Below are 20,330 nucleotides of genomic sequence, written 5' to 3' on the forward strand. Positions count from 1 at the left end.
AACGGTTTGGACTCTAAGTAAAAAAATAAAAAAATAAATAAAAAATCATAGCAGTTGTTGCTAGTATTTTATCAGCAAGGGATAGATCTGAGCACGTGGGTCGTAAGTCATGTGACATATAGACTATGGAGTTTACTGCAGTTTGTCATCTGCTTGCTGAACATATTCCAGGCCTCGCTATAGCCTATATACTACAGAAATATCAGTTTCTTAAAATGTATAATGATATACATATTATTAGTTAATTAAAATACTATGCCATGCTGCTCACTAAAAGGAAAACAGGGTCATCGGACATAAAAAAAAAACAAAGATTTTTTTTTTTTTTTGACATATTCCTTCCAAATCTGTTTAATTAACAATACTGGAAACAACTCGATATTTCAATCTTTATACACCAATCATACACATGAGCTGATCCCCCCCCCCCCCCCCAACATTTTCCCCCTCTAAATTTTAATTATGATTAAATTTAACCTACTTCTCAATGACAGAATTTCTTTAATTCGGGTCATACAAAATCAGTCTGAATGTCAGACTAGCACCCTTATTATTTGGGGACAAAGAGAAGGGATGCATACTTCTATAACATTGATTGAATTTAGTTGCTAAGCAACTAGTGTATGGGAATTCATCCGCGAAATTTAAATCTTGGAGAGAGAGAGAGGGAATTGCGAGTTTTGCTGAATAGACATCCTAAGAAAAAGTTGAAGCGATCACACTGTCGTTTTCGCCCGCTTACGACACACTTCGTCCGTTTTATTTATGAGGCCTAGCTCAGGATAATTTCATCTCCAATATTTGGCTTACATGAATAATGTTTGGTATATAACATGAAGTCAGTTTATGACAAGTTTATACCGGCTAAAGTTTACGATATGACTTATATTACAGGCCTATTTGTAAGTCTGGAGGGCATATGCAATCTGTTGTGGAATTAGGTAGGCCTATTCTGGTTTATTTTAACAAGCAAAACAGAGAATCTGTAGCATATAAGATGGTGTTTGCGACAATCGGGAAATAATAATAATAAAAATAATAGGCTAATAAAATTCCATATAGGTCATCACACATGTAGCAAACGCGAAATTGATTATAAATTCAATTGCTGAGAACTTTATAAAATAAATGTTATACAATTCAGCTATTCCTAAACACATCGACTGATCGAATGCTAAAATTAGGCCTACGCTAAAAAGATATGCATAGCTGTGCAAGTCTGTAAACACGTGTTTTAGTTTACAAGGGAATATACGGGGACACAGTGTAATATTAGATTTTTTTTTAGAAATATATAGGCCTATCTAAGATAGATAGATAGATAGATAGATAGATAGATAGATAGATAGATAGATAGATAGATAGATAGATAGATAGATAGATAGATAGATAGATAGATAGATAGATAGATAGATGCAAAAAGCAGATCATGTAACACTTAATAAAAATAAGTCCAAAAAAAAACATGATGATTGGGTTGATAAGCAAGTACACAAAAAAAGCGCGTGACATGTAAACACTCCACCTCCAAAAGCGGTCAACTTTTCTGGGCTTTCTCTCGTGAGATTTACTGAACGTTGCTATCTCTACTTGCCACAGCGACACATTTCATCCTGCTAACAAAATGGTTGCAGCCTACACTGAAGTATAATTCACAGCGGTTACACTTTTGCTGGTTTGTCAAAGAGGAGAATGTTAGAAATGCTAAAAGTTCATGCGTAATGCTTCCCATCGAGGCCTAAACTATTGCTACGTTACACTGACCTGTTTTTTTTTTTTTGTTTGTTTTTGTTTTTTAATGCATTGTGTAAAATATATATAGGACGGTTGTATTTTAAGCAAACATCTCAAACATCTCTATTTTGTTGCAATACAAATAAAAAGGTTTTGTTATTTCTAGTCTGCAGGTCAGAACATAAGGACATTCATATTCAGCAGTCATCATTTTAAAATGCATTTGGCTAAATACTGCTCTGAGAGCATCCTAAAAAATACAAACAGCTACGATTTTAGGCACAACACACAATCTTGTTTCATTCTAACAAATTTATTGTTCTCGATCATCTCTTACGGAATCACTACTGAAATTAAATTACAATCAAATCATCACATCAAAATATACCCTTATTTCCTACTGTCAAAGTCAGCTCGTGTAGATTTGTGCTCTTTTAAAAATGAGAATACAAAATTAAACAAAACAAATAAGGTCAACAACGAAAACAGGGGGAAAAAACATTTTACACAAGTCTGGGGGAAATAAATAACTGTTTGGAATAGTTCGTATGTATCCCGAATAAAATATTAAAACAAAGCATTTTAATGAAAAATATTAAGTAAATAATTCCGATCAGCATCTGATCTAATGAATCTATATTGCCGGATTTACATAGTCTTGTTTATTAAAACCTACCAAAGAATACTGCTTGGAAATGGCAGCACATGAAAACATCCACAGCACCAGCTCTGGCCCACTTGGCAACGGATGTTCGCAAAGAAGATTTTCAAAGAGGTGCAGCTGCGGAATAATCAGTCTTTTCAAAAGTCATCTTTGATTTCATTTTGTCCTCAAAAATCCACGTAAGATTCAGTTCTTTACATTAAAAAAAAAAAATCAAAAAAATGCAAAAAAGACGTGATCTTGCAGATCAGAAACTGAGGGCAGTCTTTTGTTGTTTTTGTAAGGATTGGAAGGCCAGAAAAAAATTCCATTCCATATTTTTGGATAATAACAAAACCATGCAGTCTTCTCTGCCAAGTTGGATGGAAGCTTCGTGGATGCCACTGTTCATCGCATTGTTTCAGTTGAATTTCATCCCTTTGTTTGAGGTTTAATGTCCCATAACAACATACACAATTGCCTGCGTCTTTTGCCTCTCAAACAAGACATTGGTGTAACAGGGTAGGGGGGGCAAAGATTTTTGATGTTCATTTCTAATCTCTCATATTTTTCAGTTGAAGTTAATGCGCCAAAATTACCTGGTGGAAAGAACTTGTAGTTGTCACCCTCTGGTCGCCCGGTTCGCTCGGCCCAGTTAAACTTGCATCTTTTAAGTAATCTACTAAAAAATGTCCCTGAAAGAAAGAGCAGACACAACCTTTTAGGTAAAGACATTTAAGGGCCTGGAAGAAGATTAGCGGGCGGTTTAGGGTTTGGGAAGGAAGAGGGGTGATTTTTTTTTTTTTCTTGTGAAAAAAATATATAACACATCTGCAGTCTCAATATTCCCTCACAATCACAGTATCAAAATGCTTTGCTATCTTCATGATAGTCTGTGTTTTATCAGATTAGTCATTTATATAAAATATTTTTTAGTCTTGTATGCTGTTCTATGTCTCACTGAACATTCGTTTGCAGTCCATGGAGGGGGGCGGTGTATCTGCACTCACATTGCCGACCTGAGAATATACATCCTCCGGCGTCTGCGGCACTCCTGGGGGCGTCATCCTTTTCTCCTTCTGTCTCCGATTGCAAAACCAAACTCTCACCACCTCTTTCTCCAGCTGAAGGTTGTCCGCTAGACTGGTTATCTCTTGGGCCGAAGGCTTGGGGCATTTCAAGAAGTGGCTTTCCAACGCACCTTTGACGCTCACTTCGATGGAGGTGCGCTTCTTGCGCTTCCTGCCCTGAGCCGCTATCTTGTCGATGCTGGTGGGACTGCCCGTGGAAGAGTCTGCTTCCTCCAGCCATTTGTTAAGCAACGGCTTCAGCTTGCACATGTTCTTAAAGCTGAGCTGGAGAGCTTCGAAGCGACAGATTGTGGTCTGCGAGAAGACGTTCCCGTACAGAGTGCCCAACGCCAAGCCCACGTCCGCTTGCGTGAAGCCCAGTTTGATCCGGCGTTGTTTGAACTGCTTGGCAAAGTGCTCTAAGTCGTCCGACGTCGGCGTGTCCTCGTCGGAGTGCGGGTCGTGGCTGTTCACTCCGTGGTGTGCTTGCTGGTGATGTTGATGCTGGTGGTGATGGTGGTGGTGGTGGCTGTTGTGATCGAGCTCCGGGGTGTCGCCACGCACCAGACCCGGGTGTACTAGGCTTTGGCTGCCCGGCGGACTGAGCATGCCGTTTACCGTGAAACCACCAGGCTGCGAGTATATGAGGGACTGCTGCTGCTGCTGGCTGCCGGTTAGAGACGGGATGTGGGCAGCGGTTGTGCTACCCCAGGCACCCGCGTGAGTCTGGTGGGGACCTAAATGTGGGGGCCTGTGATGCAGCGCAGTCCCAGAGTGCAAATCGTCTCTCCCCGAGTTATTTTTCACGTCCTGCTGCTGTTGCGGGCTGCCTGTCATTCCAACGGGACTAGACGACCATGGCGATCCGGCTTCAGCTGCGGCAACTGCGGCAGCCGCAGCCGCCGCTGCCGCGTGAGGCAAGGACGTCACCCACTGGTGAGCGTGGCTTAGCATATGTCCCCCGTTGCTCGCTGCCATTGCGCCCTGCATAAAATCACTTTGTACCATTTTCACCGTTGGGTCTCCTCTGTACCCACCGGACACTGAGGTTACCGCAGCACTGCCCTGCTGCATCCCACCCCCGGAGTCCGAGTGCACGATCGAGCCGGACGATAATAAACTACTACTGGCTAGATAAGGGTTGGATGCCGCTGTGGCCATTCCGCTAACCTTATGAATATGTTTGCCGATCACCCCCTCCCTTTTTGCAGAAACTTTTTTAATGCAGGCAAATTATATCTCATGAATTATTCAAACTTTAAAAGTCTGGCTTGTGTTTTGGCAAACACCATCAACAAAAAGCAAAGAGAAAGACGAAATCCGTCTCTTGGATATTTTGCGCATTCATATATTTCGAACATATGAATGATTAAAACGATACATTCCAGTTTTATGTCAGCGTTGAAAACCCCCTCGGAAGTCAAACAGTCCCTTCAATCTTTAGTATTTTCTGTTTAAAAACAAAGAAAAAAAATGAAAATTTGTTTCAAAAACTTTGTCCCGCAAAAAAAAAAAAAAAAAAAAAAAGTTCTGGCGCTTGAAGAAGTTGTAATGTGCCCTTAAAAATAATAAGTCCAATCGTATGTTCCGTTTCCGAGTGGAAAATATTAAACGTGGTTCTTCCTCAATTCTTTTGTTATTTAGCCGCAGCGATTTCACTTGCTCCGTTCCTTTATTTCTTTTCTTTTGCAGATTCTTTTATGGTGCTGTAAAGTCTGTCTCTTTGTTCTGTTTTGATGTGTTTAAACCTGCCAAACCGCTCCAGTTGAAGTACAATCCAGTATTACAGTGCAAAGCAGTGTTGCATGCCTTCTTTCTCATTCGCTTGTTCTCTCTCCCCCCTCTCTCTCTCTCTCTCTCTCTCTCTCTCTCTCTCTCTCTCTCTCTCTCTCTCACTCTCTCTCTGACAGTTAGCTCCGTCCCTCCCTCAGAGCTCGAGGACACACGAGTGTTTACCCTGTGCTGCGTACATCGTCCACGTCTTTTCCCCAAATGCAAGGAAGTCGGGTGTACGGCTCTCGTTGATTGGATAGTGCTGGCAAGATTGACAGGTCTAGAGAACTCGCTTCAGGCACTTAGACCCCCCTTCCGGCTATTCCAATTGGTTGACTTTGAATTTAAATAAATAAATCAAGATAAATAACCGAAAACTCTAAAGAATGCGGGAATATATTAATAAATCCTAATTTAAGTTTCCCATAGATTTGGTGAATTATTTAGGCGAATTATTGACAAGACAGCGTGACTGGGCTATTTCTCAGGGTAGCCTAGGCTAATAAATACAAATACAAAAAAACAAACACAAAAACCGTTCTATTAGCCGTAGGTTGAATTTAGTTAAATGTGATGAACAAATCTAACAAATACAATTGATCTTTTTTTTGAAATTTCGAAATAGGTATTTTGAAATGCTCTGAAAACACACTGGCTGCGTGGAATCTCTGTTGGCAAAGATCTCACTCTTATGGACAAAATGAGTCCTAAAATCTAATTTCTCTTCTAGCTTGTCTGTTACAATATTTGAACTCAACCAAGCAAGATGAAATAAATATATCGACGTAATAACCCAATTGCATCACATTGACTACATTTTTCTGAGACCTCGGCCTCTCAAGAGTTAACGAGATGACTATGCGATGCTTCCATGCGGAAACAGAGAGTGCAATGCAGCTAAACACAAGAAAGGCATGGGGACCCAGCAAGCAATTTTGCGTCTAATAGACGTCTAATAGCCGTCTAAACACAGCCCAGACGTCTAGGCTAAAACGAGGCTAATTTTGGGCTGTCAGTGAAAATCTAATAGACGTCTAAACATAGCCCAAGAATAGACAGCTATTGAATGACTACATGTATACGTCTAATAGACGTCTAACCATAGCCCAAGAATAGACAATCAGACAGCTATTGAATGACTATATTTATACGTCTAATAGACGTCTAACCATAACCCAAGAATAGACTAGTCATCAATTAGACAGCTATTAAACGACTACATATATACGTCTAATAGACAGGCAATATGGGTCTAGGCTAAAACAAGGCTGATTTTGGGCTGTCAGTGAAAATCTAATAGACGTCTAACCATAGCCCAAGAATAGACTAGTCATCAATTACACTACATATACATGTAATAGACAACAAAATGAGGCATAAGGATTCTTTTCACTCAAATATAACAGGTTCTCATAAATGAAAATCCATCCAAACTAATTGAATATAAAGGATTTATTTAGAACAATTATATTAACAACTTAGACAACATTCAAACATAAAAATTAACAAATAAAATATTGGAAAATATGTAAAACAACTTAAGATACTAAATTTTTAAGAATGAATTATTAGCTTTATATCCAAAACCACCACCCCCATCTCTTCCTGGTGCTTGTTTAAAATGACCAGAAATTGCATTTTTTATTTCCCATTCAGTCGCCGAAGGAAAGTTGGTCATCACTGCGTCTGCCAAATGAGAAAAAGAAAAAAATTATTGCTCAAGAAAAGCATTGTTGACAATCATTTTTAACTAATTACAGTCATTCACTTTTGCTAGGATGCACACTAGAGCTGGCCAATATAGAGTTAACGGAATATAGATTGAGACTATATAATTTATATCAATATTATTAATAAATTAATATCAATAATTAAAAATTTTTGCCTGCATAATGGTGATGCACTAATTATATATATATATATATATATATATATATATATATATATATATATATATATATATATATATATATATACACACACACACATATATTTTAGGGGTGTAACGATACACGTATTGAACCATTCTGTACGAGGCTTTCGGTTCGATTTCAGTACGTATTTTTAAACAGAACTGTTCGTTAGACAATTTTTCCTGCTGACCAAAATTTTTTAATTACAAATGTAGGCACGTCAAAAAGCGCGCTCAATGTAAGAGAAATCATAACAAATCGTGCTCTTTCAGGTAATGACCATATAGACCTGCATTATATGACTGACAGACAGACAAGAACAGTTTGACCTAAAAATATCAAAATTGAAACTACTTCAGAAACAAAGACACCTACATCTTGGATGCCCTTAAGGTAAGCTAAAACATGCCAAAATTTAATTTCAAAGTGAACTATCCCTATAAATCATTCTTTATCACTTACTCATATAGGCCTAACTCTAATGAACATAAAAAGATACTTATAGGGGTAGTTCACTAAAAAAAAAATCATGTAAGCATTTACTCACTTTCACTTGGTTTCAAACATGTATGGCTTTCTTCTGTTGAACACACACAAAAAAATATATATTTTGAAGAATGTTGGTAACAAGACATTTAATGGTAGTCATTGACAAGTGTTCTGTATATTCAATTGCTGTACTTTGTTGACCGATTGCTGGATAATTTGCAATAAACAGTGTCTTGAAATCGAATAAAGTGGATTACATCATTCCAGTTCTGAGGTTTTTACACTGGCTATATGTCTGTCAAAGAACTCATATCAAAATACTACAGCTGGTTATTAAATTAATTAACATTTTAAGGCCAAAGTAAATTTCTAATCTTCTGATGCATTATGAACCATCCAGAGCAGACCTCTCAGGTCATCTGGGACAGTAGCCAGCTACTTTTATATCAAATTTATAAGTCAAAATTAAAAAAAAAAAGTCAAAACAAAACATGGAGAAGCAGCATTGCGGTTTTTATGCACCATATATCTGAAACAAATTCACTGAAAACTGAATGTATGCTGCATATTTTAATTCTTTTAAATAAAGTTTAAAGACTTTACTGTTTGCCACTACCTTTTATTAATTGGAAAGGAAAATTTTTTTTTTTTATAATTTCTTTTCATGTTGCACTATGTTGCTGTTAAGTTTATGTAAAGTATACTTTGAAAATTTGCATTAAATCAAAAACTATTATTTCTTACTCCAATCTAAAAACAAAAATATATTGGTATCTTTAATAGTAATAAAAAATAGTAATGATAAGTTTCATAGTTTCATGCTTACCACCTTGAATTTAGATACTTTTTAGATTAAGGGCACACAGTTGCAGTAACACGTGCAAGTAACGTTAACTTGTTGGATAAAAATAGTACTCTGCAATGGTAATGTTAAAATGTCACGGTTTCTACACATTATAACAACTAACTAATTTAAACAATGAACATAACAAAAATAACACGCATACTTACAAGACCGAAGTAGAAATTTGAAGGTTTTCAGAGTGTTGCTCGCCCGTTGCTCTCTGACAGCAGCCTCGTGTAAAATAAAATTGAAAATGGAGGAAATGTTTATCGCGAGATCTGGCTAAAGTGATCTAGTCGCGCAATGCCAGTAGTCCCAGTCCCAGTAGTCATGTCTCAGTAGTGTTTCGATTGTGCCATCTAGCGGTTGAGAAATGCAATTGCATTTGATTTAATTTGAAATGACAGTCATATCGTAGATTGTGTATGAATGTTATGTTTATTTGTGACAGCAAACATTAAGCTGTGTGAGCGAAAACATTTTTAAGACTAATATTCTTATACTAGCTCGCTGGTCTGAATCAGGGCTATAGCCAAGCCGTACGTAGACCAGATTGCTTTGATTTCGCCAGGTGGGCTAAAGCAGACCGCATATAGCCCGTCCAATTTGGAGTTAAATCGTGACAACAGATCGACCATGTTGTAAAATGTCACATTGAACCTTGTAGATATCATTACCAATGCGAACATGATGGAATATCAACCATTTCATGCACTGCCTGGCAAAAAAACTAGGCTACAATTAATCAGTTTTGACTAAAAGTGGGCAACAATAGCCGGGTCTGAATACGAGCTAAATCGTGGCTACGCACAGCCTACACATAGAACATATAAAATAAAGCAAACCAAACAACTTGTAATCACACCTGACTTTGCTTACATGATGGAATATCATACATCTCACAAGTTATTTTGGAAAAAAATACATTTATCCAGATTAAATGTTATTTGGGCTAAAATTGGGTTACGCATAGCCGGGTCTGAATACGAGCTAAATCGTGGCTACGCACAGCCTACACATATAACATGTAAAATAAAGTAAACCAAACAACTTGTAATCACGGTAGACTTTGCATACATGATGGAATATCATACATCTCACAAGTTATTTTGGAAAAAAATACATTTATCCAGATTAAATGTTATTTGGGCTAAAAGTGGGTTACACATAGCCGGACTATATCGGGTCTATATTTAACCCAGACGTTGAAAAGACGGCTATTGCTTGCTGGGGAGAAAGTGGCAACCAAAACGAATGCAAACTGAGCAATCCTTTGGGGGGATCTGCAAGAAATGGCTTCTAATTTAACTACCAAGATCAACTAGCGATAGGCCAAATACAACATTCCTTTTCAAATCTCGCGCTGAATCGTTTAGACCTAGGCTAACATCAGACCCCTACAACATATGGATTCACCCAGAGGTAGCCTATAAATAAAAGTGCAAGTCGAAAGAAAATTTAGAGTGATTGACGTATATAGAGAGAGATGTGACACTGGGTGTCAAACTGGATCTCCTTGTTTATGAACTACAGCTAGAATAATAAGTATCAGGTGCATAAAAAGTTACATGTAAACCAATGCACCATTTTACAACAACTTTGGCAGAAAAGCTAATCTTATTTCATTTAGCCTAGTATTGTTGTATTGGCTAGAATAACACTGAATCAGGTTTTGTAGAAAACCCAAGAGAGGACCAACGCACTCCCCTTCCCAGAAGATTTCATTTGGATCAGGCTCAAAAACCGAGAACCTCGTGGATTTGTTTACATTGAATGGCAAAGTAGGGCCACCGCCACGGGACTGTCTATTCATTAATTTCCAGCAGATTTTGGTCTAAATTACTGTTATGCATTTCATACTGCTCGCTTTCAAAGGACGTCTCGTGCGGCCATAAGAAACGTGATAGCCAGTCTAAGGAAAGAGATTCACTCACTCTAAGGAGTCAAAGCAATTTCAAATGTTCAAGCCTTCAACTTTTTTGAAGTTTAATGTTTTTTATCTGAGAAGTAGGCTGTTTATTATTTATTTGTTTATGTAACAAGGTCCCAGTGTTCCCTGCTGGGGAGATCATTTGTTTTCCGTGCAAGTAGAGAGGGAAAAATCCCCAAGTATAACAAGAGACGAACAGTTAGTGCTGATTTTCATTTGCATAAATTTTCATATATTTTAGTGAAAATAATAGCGGTGCAGAGGAGAGCTCCGCTCAGTTGAGTCAGAGGGAAGAAAATCTTAGGAAGGACCAAACACGGAGGGAGAGAGTCGGTCAGTGATGGACGAACAATGCAGTATTTGAGACATTTTTTCCAGTTATCATGGAATCTTACGGTAAGTGAAAATAAATCAGTATTCGGCGAGATTATAAAACTGTAGCCTATTACAAGGCATACTACCTGAACAATATCTATAGACTTCTAATTCCTATCCTACCCCATATATATATATATATATATATATATATATATATATATATATATATATATATATATATATATATATATATATATATATATATATATATATATATATATATATATATATATATATATAGCCTATGTCTGTGTGGTTGCGAAGTCCTTTTTTTTTCGTGTAAAAATCAATAAGACTGTTTAGCTTTATAAATAGCGAGCAGACGGTTAAGCTGCTGTTTTGTAGTGAATGTCCAGTGGAGAATGTGCAATCAATCAAATTCAAACAGGAGACCCTCGGTGGAATTCTCGGTGGAGTCGGGTACAAGTGGATATCAAGTCGTTTACATAAATCGATCTTTTACTTCTGTGCCAAAGTTTGATGAAACTTGGTCAGCAGCACTGACTTGTTTTGGAGCGCGCGATGCTTAACGCGAGACGGCGTGTGAACGAATGCAAAGCAAAGGATTTTAGTTGTTACCGAACGACTGTGAAAGGACAACACAACACACGAGTGTCAACTGAGCAGTCGCTAGCTGATCGTGACCAATGGCGATGAAAATATGCGAAAATAAATGATCGGCGCAAGGTATCATTATAGGCTAAATTAAACGAGACTGGAGCAGCTTAAATAATAAACATTTGAGGTGACTAAAATGCGCATGCAGTTACAAAAACTAAATTTAGATCGAATTAGAATTAAATGGTAAAATACCTAAGATTAATATATTAAAATATGTAACAAAACGAAAACCTCTCCCCGCGATATTTCTTGGGTTAACTTTGCGTGCCCTCCCGGGCGAAGATGCCATCTCTCTTTCTCGCAGCCCCACTAAGACCGTTTGTTTCATTCATGGGCAAAGCATTTCTGAAGCCTTCCTCTCGGTTGCTATGGTGAGTGGAATAAAAGAGGGAACACTGGTCGCATTAAGCTATATGTTTGTGCACTGGAGTCGAGATGAAAGAGCCACAGTCAAGCCAAGAACATCTACCATTGCGCCAAACGCACATCTCAAATTCGTATATGTCTATAGAAATACAAGAGTCTACAAAATATGTATACATAAAACAACTGGAATCAGCACAACCATAAAGATTAGATTCCACACTTACACGCTTGACAGTGACGTATGGGGGAGTGTTTTGTCACCAGCAGGTGTCGCGCTTAGTCAGTATGGTAAAAGGGCTAATGGTGAGTAATTGGGCTATTGTCCTTGATTATTGATTTATTCTTATTTTTTTAGGAGAAGCATAGGGTGCTGATACTGTAACCGGATACCTGTTGAAATCATAATGCGAAAAATCACCTCCGTTCAATTAATTTATTCACAAGACATTAATTGAAATTATTTTTTTTTTGCTGATATAAACAATGTAGACCCTGCTATTAACGATGCATGCTTAAAAGATTCAGTGTAGGCTAGTCTTCAAACGGATTTTCACCCTACTTTGTAAGCCCTCCCAATACTGACTTATAACGTAGACATAAGTTGCATGTTTATTTAGTTTACTAAAAAGTTTCGTTAAAGGAAGTTTATAAATAAAACGCAAAACGTTTTAAACAGATCATTTATAATTATACTTGGCAGTTAATGTTGTTGTGTAATAATGCTGATATAACGACAGTAGCTTATTTAAATATTCAAAAACTTATCATTATGACTCAACACGTTATCATTAAGGAAAATTGTATTCAACAAAAAAATAAAACAAAATGGAATTTCTAACTGATACATCATTATACAAAAAAGTGCGCGCATGTTTGATCACCGAGTTAAATATTTGAATAATTCGGGGATTTTAACCTCACGAAAAAATAAAACACAGAATACAATATAATTTAACTGAATAAAATTAATGAGAATTGTGAATATTAAAAGATAAATTATTTCATAGAAAAAAATTATGTATTATGATGAAATGAAATATCTGCTCATTTTGAAGAAAGACAATATAATAGCCTATATTGAATATATGTAACAGACACATACTGCTGAATTGTCATTAATTAGAAAAACAAACATTCAAAGCGCTAAGCTCATGTCTGACAGCGTGAAATTGTAGGCCAGAGCTCTGGCTTCTTCCCAAAAGAAAAAGGGGGAAAAAAGCGATGTGCCTTATTTTCTCTTAATTCTGGAAGATAAAGTGTCATAACTAAATGGTACATGTGTATTATGTTATTACTAAAATAATAAATAAAACATTATAGACGGCTAATTATTATTTTATACGTATATATTTATTTTATTTTTAAACGTCTTTTTTATTTTATTTCATTCGTTTAACTGCTGTCATGAAAGTATCACTTTCTTTATCGGAAGGAAAAGAAGGGATTGGTCACTATAGCTGTAATCCTCCAATGCAGACCGTTTTGGGCTTTCAGTTGGCAAATTTTAATATACAGTTTGAAATGCGAAATAATTTGAAAACAATCTACAGTTATTGTGAATAATTATAATAATCGAAATAACAACAAAACGTAGTAATGCATTTATATATTTTTCTTTCCACCAAAAAAAAAAAAAAAAAGGAATATAAGATCAATCTAAAATCTTTAGTGATAGTCGTTCAAAGAGGAAGAGTAGACTAATCGACTGGCCGATGTTATTTCATAATTTGTGACTAGGAATGACATTATTTTATATCCTTGTTCTATACATGAAAGCCCATAGAGTGCGTCACGTCGTTCCGCCTTGTTTATTCCACTGCTCCCCAGTGCATCATTTCCCGTAGCACCGGCCCAGGAGGCGCGCAGCTCATGACCGAAATGGCGAAAAAATGTTTCAGAGCTCTGTGTCTTACACGAAGATTATCCGAGCTTCATTATTCGGAAACATTCCAGCCAGCCCCTTATTGATTGTGCTCTCTCCCATTGGAAATCAATGCAAATATCATAATGTGCTTTAAATGATATGTGGATGCAACATTATATATATGTAGAATAAACACACACATACACACACGTAAATAAACTCAACTCATTAAAATACAAACTCAAATCATTAAAATACAAAATAATCACTAGTAAATACATAAATCACATCAGACATGTTATCCCCTTAGAAATCAGTCAGGACCCCAGCCTCAAATTTCATCCATCTCAAGATATGTGTGATGTGACACGCAGCTGTCTGTTTCGTGAGATGGATGCTAGTTTTCGCTCTCTGTGTGTATGTGTGTGTGTGTAAGTGACAGCTCCCTCTTAACTGTCCCATGTGGACTAACAATATCTCCTGGACATCCTATAACAGACACTGCACTGATTACTGCTGCAGGCCACAGCAATAATCTAACTCCTACTGTCCCATTACGGGTCAGGGGCACTTTCATGAAACACTTGCTTATATATACATGCTAGGATTATCTGATATTCCATCGTAATTATACATCAACATGTTAATCCGATGAAAAAGTTGCACGAGCTCTGTGACGTGCCCTCTACCATTTAAAATGTATCCATTGTGTGCGGACTGAAGTGGTGCCCTGCGTGTTTTTGTTTGTCAAACAGCACCATTCCCTGAGGAGTGCGGTTTGTGGTACCTCCCTGCTCAGGATTACATTAATCAAAGCATTTATTTCCCCAGAGATGCACAACACAAATCAGCCGAAATCCCAATCAAATTGAATAACAGAGGAACCACGCATTGGAAGTGACCTCTCTTCTTTTTTCTGTTGCTTGTTTTGTGTGAAAACAGGTCTCCTGATATTTCAGCTTCAATCACAAAAGCAAAAGTGTCTGTCTTTGCGATACAGAAGAGTTTCGATAGTTGAGGGTGTTATGATGGCTGTGACTGAGAACCATAGCACATGGAAATCTTATATCAGAGTATATCTACGGATTTAAGGATTTGCTGTTGGTTGCAGAAAGTGCAGTCTGTTAGGTTAAACAAACCCACTGCTTGAGAACTGTCTCGCCCCTTAGTATTAAAAAAGAATATAATATGCAGATGAAATAATGTTTTTTCATACTCAAGTTATGCAAAACAACAGAGTGCAAAACTGTCAACACAATAAATCCACGGCAAAGCCGTGCAGCTCAATAAATACTGCTTGCAATACGAGGCCTATTACAGGTATTGCAAATAAAATAATACAGCTGTGATTTTCCTCATACGTTGTTTTAATATAACTGGCGTGCGCCGTATGAGATTCATGGTGGAAATGGGAAGAAAATGTGAGGCTGTTTATGGCAGTGCAGCACGTCGAAACACAAATTTAGCTCTGCTGCTTTCAGCCCGATCAGGGATAAATGATGGAGCCTGTCCTGGAGAGGGTTACCAGACGGGAACGTTAACTCTGCTGAAGAGGTGATGGAAACAGCAGCATTTTGCTGTAGATACTTTTGTTTTTGAAGTATACAAGTCATAGTTGCCTATATAAGCCGCAGTTTTAAAGGGTGGTATAAAAAGCGCCTTTGTGTCTCTATTTTGAGCTGTAAAATTGAGAGAAATCTGTGGCTCAAGTGGATGTACGACTGACAAATGACGGTGTAAACGTGTTAGCAACTACATCAAATCTTCTGTTTTTATATGTGTGGGCACACAAATCATTTGTGTGTGTCATCTTAATTACGTTCCCACCCACAGCAGGAAAAATGGGTTTACATGCATCTGCATCCTTATTTTTGCATCCTATATGTTCTCTCAAACCTCCGGGCCTTTCCTCACTCTCTGTCTCAACCATTTCTACCTCTCTTTGTCTCCTCTTCTAATTCTCTCCCTCTTGGTCCACTCACGCATACATCCCGCAGGGTCAAAAAAGCAACGTTCACCAGCTTGCTAGAAGTGGCTTGACCTTCAGCCAAACTGCCTACCACACATTACTCATTACTCAGACCGGGCACACGGACAGCCCTACAGCTAAAATGCTGCCCTTAACTCAGGCAACATGCAATGTATCATTCTAAACTCCTCCAGTTTGCTCTCACTCACTTTTATTAGAATGTGCTTGCTAAGGGTGCACTGCACTGCTTAGAGGCTGAATAATGGCTAAGCTAAGGAAACATATGTGTCTCATGTGTAAGGTGGAAAGGTCAATGAGTCTAATTTCTGGTATGCATGATAATGCCTATACAGTGCACTCGCAGTGGGTGATAGAGCTGGATATTTCTATCTAAACCTCATGTTATACATGCGAACGAGCCTGCTATAGCGTACGCTGAAGAAATTCTGAAGTATAATAATTTATAATGGTGGACATATAGCCATGCAAGAGGACATACAGTAAACCACGTGTGTTAACAATTATGGACTGTTATTGTAGTGTTTGCATACATATATAGTGGGTCGTAAGGTATCAAAACTTCACTAAAATAGGCTCAATAATCTTATTCTATCTATCTATCTATCTATCTATCTATCTATCTATCTATCTATCTATCTATCTATCTATCTATCTATCTATCTATCTATCTATCTATCTATCTATCTATCTATCTATCTATCTATCTATCTATCTATCTATCTATCTATCTATCTATCTATCTATCTATCTATCATTGGCTAGACTACACAGAAAAGTACATTTCATCTCAATTCAAGGATCAGTCACTGCCCTCAATAAATAAGGTGAAAAGGATGTGATCAGAAATCAACACAAACTTTAGTAGCGAAGATGGTGAACATCTGGACACCTGGAGAAAAAAAAGACGCCTGGAGACAAAATGTGTATTACGTGCCATAGAAGGAATGTTCAAGATGCAGTTCTAAAGAATTCTAATGTTATGTTATTTCTCTTGTAGAAAAGGAGCTTCGACTCTCCAACCTTCCCTCCCTTCTCGGGAATGGGGCCTTTTTCCACGTTGGACCCAGACTCAATCTGCTGCAGAGGGACAGAGTGGACACGCTGTGAGCGCGCACACACACACACACACACAAACACACACACACACACACACACACACACACACACACACACACACACACACACACACACACACACACACACACACACACACACACACACAAATACACACACACACACACACACACACACACACACACACACACACACACACACACACACACACACACACACACACACACACACACACACACACACACACACACACACACACACACAGAGATCTCATTGCTTCCGTTTTCAGCATACACTGCTGCTGGAGCTGTTAGCCTGCCGGCTATTTTTCTTTGAGAGACTATAAAAATATGCAAATGCTGTTGTTAAAGAGAACAGTCAAGGTTTTTTTTTTCCTGTTTGCGCCCTTGTGAGTCTGCAGAGCAAAAGGCGGAAGGATTTCACTTTTGTCCCTCACTTTGTTTATAAAAAGGCAGAAAGAATGAAAGGAGTGCAACAGTGACAGACACACCATAAACATGTTTGAAATGACCACATAGATAGGCATATATATATATATAAATATATATCCTGCTTTACTCATTCCAGTTATATGTAGCTGCAGAGAGAGAGTGAATTTAAAATGCTCTCCTTCATTATCTCTAGGCCTACCTCTCATCATGGCGGACAGGCCTTAAACGCAGAGCATCAACCGCTTTAAGAGTGCAGAAAAAGTACAGGGCGAATTTGTAAACCCCTCACGGTGCAGCAAACACTTTTTGAAGTGATTATGAAGACAGTTCAGATCAAAGGCTTTGACAACTCTGAGTGCCCGCCAAGACTGAGCCCCTGTAATCGCACAGAGCCCTCCGTACAACACAGCTCACACCCCTCAAGCACCCGGCAGAACGCAACGCCACACTTACGCATAAACAGATTATCAGGGGACAGAAAACGGCTGGAAAGTAAATATGGGATTAGAGTTTTCAGACTTAACCACACCGATATAACCGAGGAGATTAGCGAAAAATGTACAGGTAGATATTAATTATCGGCATCAGGGAGATGAAGGAAAAAATAGCGCATTAAAAACTCCTTGCAATATGTTTTAAAAAGCAGATAGCCATATAATAATATCATATTTAATATTTGTAATTGTATTCAACATGTGAAATGTATTACATTAACTGCCATGATCTTCTAAATCCTTTACAAAGAAACCGTAAGAAGCAGGGGAAAAAGAAAGGATGCGAAGGAGAGCGAGCAGAAAGTGCTTTGTTGAAGTCAACAAACTCTTATATTTTTATATAATTATGTGCTCTGCTGTGCGTAACTGCTAGACAGCATTGTAACAAATGTCCATCATTGGCTCCATTAGCCCTGAAGACAGACGGCCATTTACATTTAGCTCAGTGTTTTGCTAACACTATAAGAAAACACAATAGCTCAGAACAAAACAACAACAGTATTATTAGTCATTTTATTATGTAAGTATCCAAGTTATACCATAGAATTAAAAAAATATATTTTGTCATGCACATATGCACACACTGTCAGCATGTCAACATGTGTAAATAGCCTATGTTAACAGGCTGCCATCTTGAACCTGTTCTCCACCCATTCCTTTCATGTTGTATGGTCATTTAATTGAAAGTTTTGCTTTTGTCAGTGTATTTACTTTTTTGTGGCACCGCACTGGTGCTGATGTGAAACAATAAAGTGTGTGTGACAGCAAGTCCCCTCTCTGCCTCCTGTTTACGGTGCCACTCAGCGCCTCTCTCAGACTAACCGCTTGGTACAGTCTTCTCTGGATCACTTCCAGAACCCTTGGGTTCCGAGTGGCCCAGTCTCTGAAGAGCAGCCAACAAACGGGCCTTTCAGTGTGGACAGCAGATGGGGCGGGCCAGCCAGCCACTCGGAGGAACTTCTTGTGTCGCCAGACACAGAGAATGAATCCGCTTTTATCTGCCAGCCCAGTGGACTACAATGAGCCTTCCTGTGCACTTAACCATGAGACAGCACACACACACATACTGAGAATGATGCCAGACAGGTACTGAGCATTGCCATTCCCTAACCATGGAAGGACAAATCCGAATCTCTGGGTTTGGCTACAAACACAAAGTCTATTTCTTCAATCATTCTCTGGGTGGAATAGACAAAATTCTGATAGGCTACAAGAGAATTAAGCTAAAAATTAAATTTCTGAAGAATGATCAAAATCAACATTATTTAGGCATTATGATCAAAGACAGTGACAGTGCCAAGCTATACATGTTTTTGAAGACTGTGGTTTTTAATCAAAATTACATGCTAACATTTCTTAATTCCTTTCATATCTCGCATAGGGGAGTTAAAAATCTAAGCATATTGACCCATCTACTTTTTAATATTTTGTCAGCCGTTTATGCCTAATTGTTCCAGACAAGATTTCCAATGTCTTTTTCAACAGTAGCATTAACTCCCACCGACTAGTCTCTCACAGATAATCATCTGAGATCACTGTGCTTGACTGCTCCATACCGCCTCACGCTAAGTGTGTGTGTGTGTGGTGTGTGTTTGTTCTTTTGACAGCTTGGTCACAGAGAACTGCAGGCCCTATCGATTGTCTAATCATTAGGAGTGACCAGCTGAGTGGCAACATAGCCGCAAACACTGTTAACTCCAACGTGAAACATCTGACCCCTCTAACGAACAGCCATCGAGTGACCAGACCTTCTCATTGACCCATAATAGTCACTGCAGGCCAGCAGCGTTAAGAAAACTACACCCAGCTGTGAGCTGTTTCATCGACTGCTATGGATCCGCTGGGCTTGTGCAATTGCGGAAAGGGTCTGACATGGATTTTTTATGAGGAAATGTAACTCATATCTGATGGTTTAGCAGATGTCCGTATGCAGAACAGTTGGCAGGTGTGTCTGCCAGTACAATCTCACTGATGATACAGTTTACACTAGTCCGACACCCACTGCTGAAAGTCTGCGAGTGACACTGCTCACCTCCTGTTGCGCTATTAGAAAGCACGGCTTCCAGTTCAGAGCCTCGCACCACCCCAGTATGTGTGTGTGTGAGAAAGAGACAGTGAGAAAGGAGGGGGAGGCAGGGAGAGGGTTGGAGGAGGAGGAGGAGGAGGAGAAAAAGGCCACTGATCAGTGAGTGAATGAAGCGTTTCTCTGGTGAGTCTCTCAGAGGGGAAGCACCCTGCAGAGGACAGTGTGGAAATGAACTCGATGAGGCGGTGAGTGTTTGACCCCATGTCTGTCCTCACACCACCCTCACCACTCTCATGGCTGACTGACACGGCTACATCCTGCCCGCAACGAGTCACTTCCCGTCTGTCATTACCTCGCCTTCAACAATGGTACGTCTGACTATAAACGGGCGACGAATTCTGCGTTTGAAGTGTCATATTACGATTTCGCCAGTTTTGTTTTCTTTCCTTCAGGTTTCATCCGTAGTTTCCTAAAGAATATGGGTCTGATACATGCTAACGAACACCATATGAGTCTAGCAGCGTGAGAAATATCTGAAAGCCGGCTGCTCGAGAGTTGAGCTCCAGGGAAAGGATCCTTGTGGGGCAGCTGAAGGAATGGGGGGTGGGGGGGAGCGGAAGCAGATTGCAGGAGAAGGCGGTGGCTTTGAAGGTTGTAGGTAGCAGGTTT

General features: G+C 38.7%; 1 protein-coding gene across 2 annotated transcripts; it reads right to left on the reverse strand.

The window, feature by feature from the left end:
- Positions 1-2,958: 2,958 nt before the first annotated feature.
- Positions 2,959-4,625, reverse strand: pou3f3b (POU class 3 homeobox 3b; the record flags this gene model as incomplete). Of its 2 annotated transcripts, none has more annotated exons than XM_081380002.1 (2): positions 2,959-3,072; positions 3,397-4,625. In XM_081380002.1, 2 exons carry the CDS (start codon positions 4,606-4,608, stop codon positions 2,959-2,961), a joined length of 1,326 nt encoding a protein of 441 aa, XP_081236128.1. The 2 variants fall into 2 exon arrangements, with proteins under 2 accessions (XP_081236128.1, XP_081236127.1); XM_081380001.1 differs by having other exon boundaries at positions 3,388-4,608.
- Positions 4,626-20,330: the final 15,705 nt, after the last annotated feature.

This window comes from Scardinius erythrophthalmus, assembly GCF_964197995.2.
Source record: "Scardinius erythrophthalmus genome assembly, chromosome: 12".
Lineage (NCBI taxonomy): Eukaryota > Metazoa > Chordata > Actinopteri > Cypriniformes > Leuciscidae > Scardinius > Scardinius erythrophthalmus.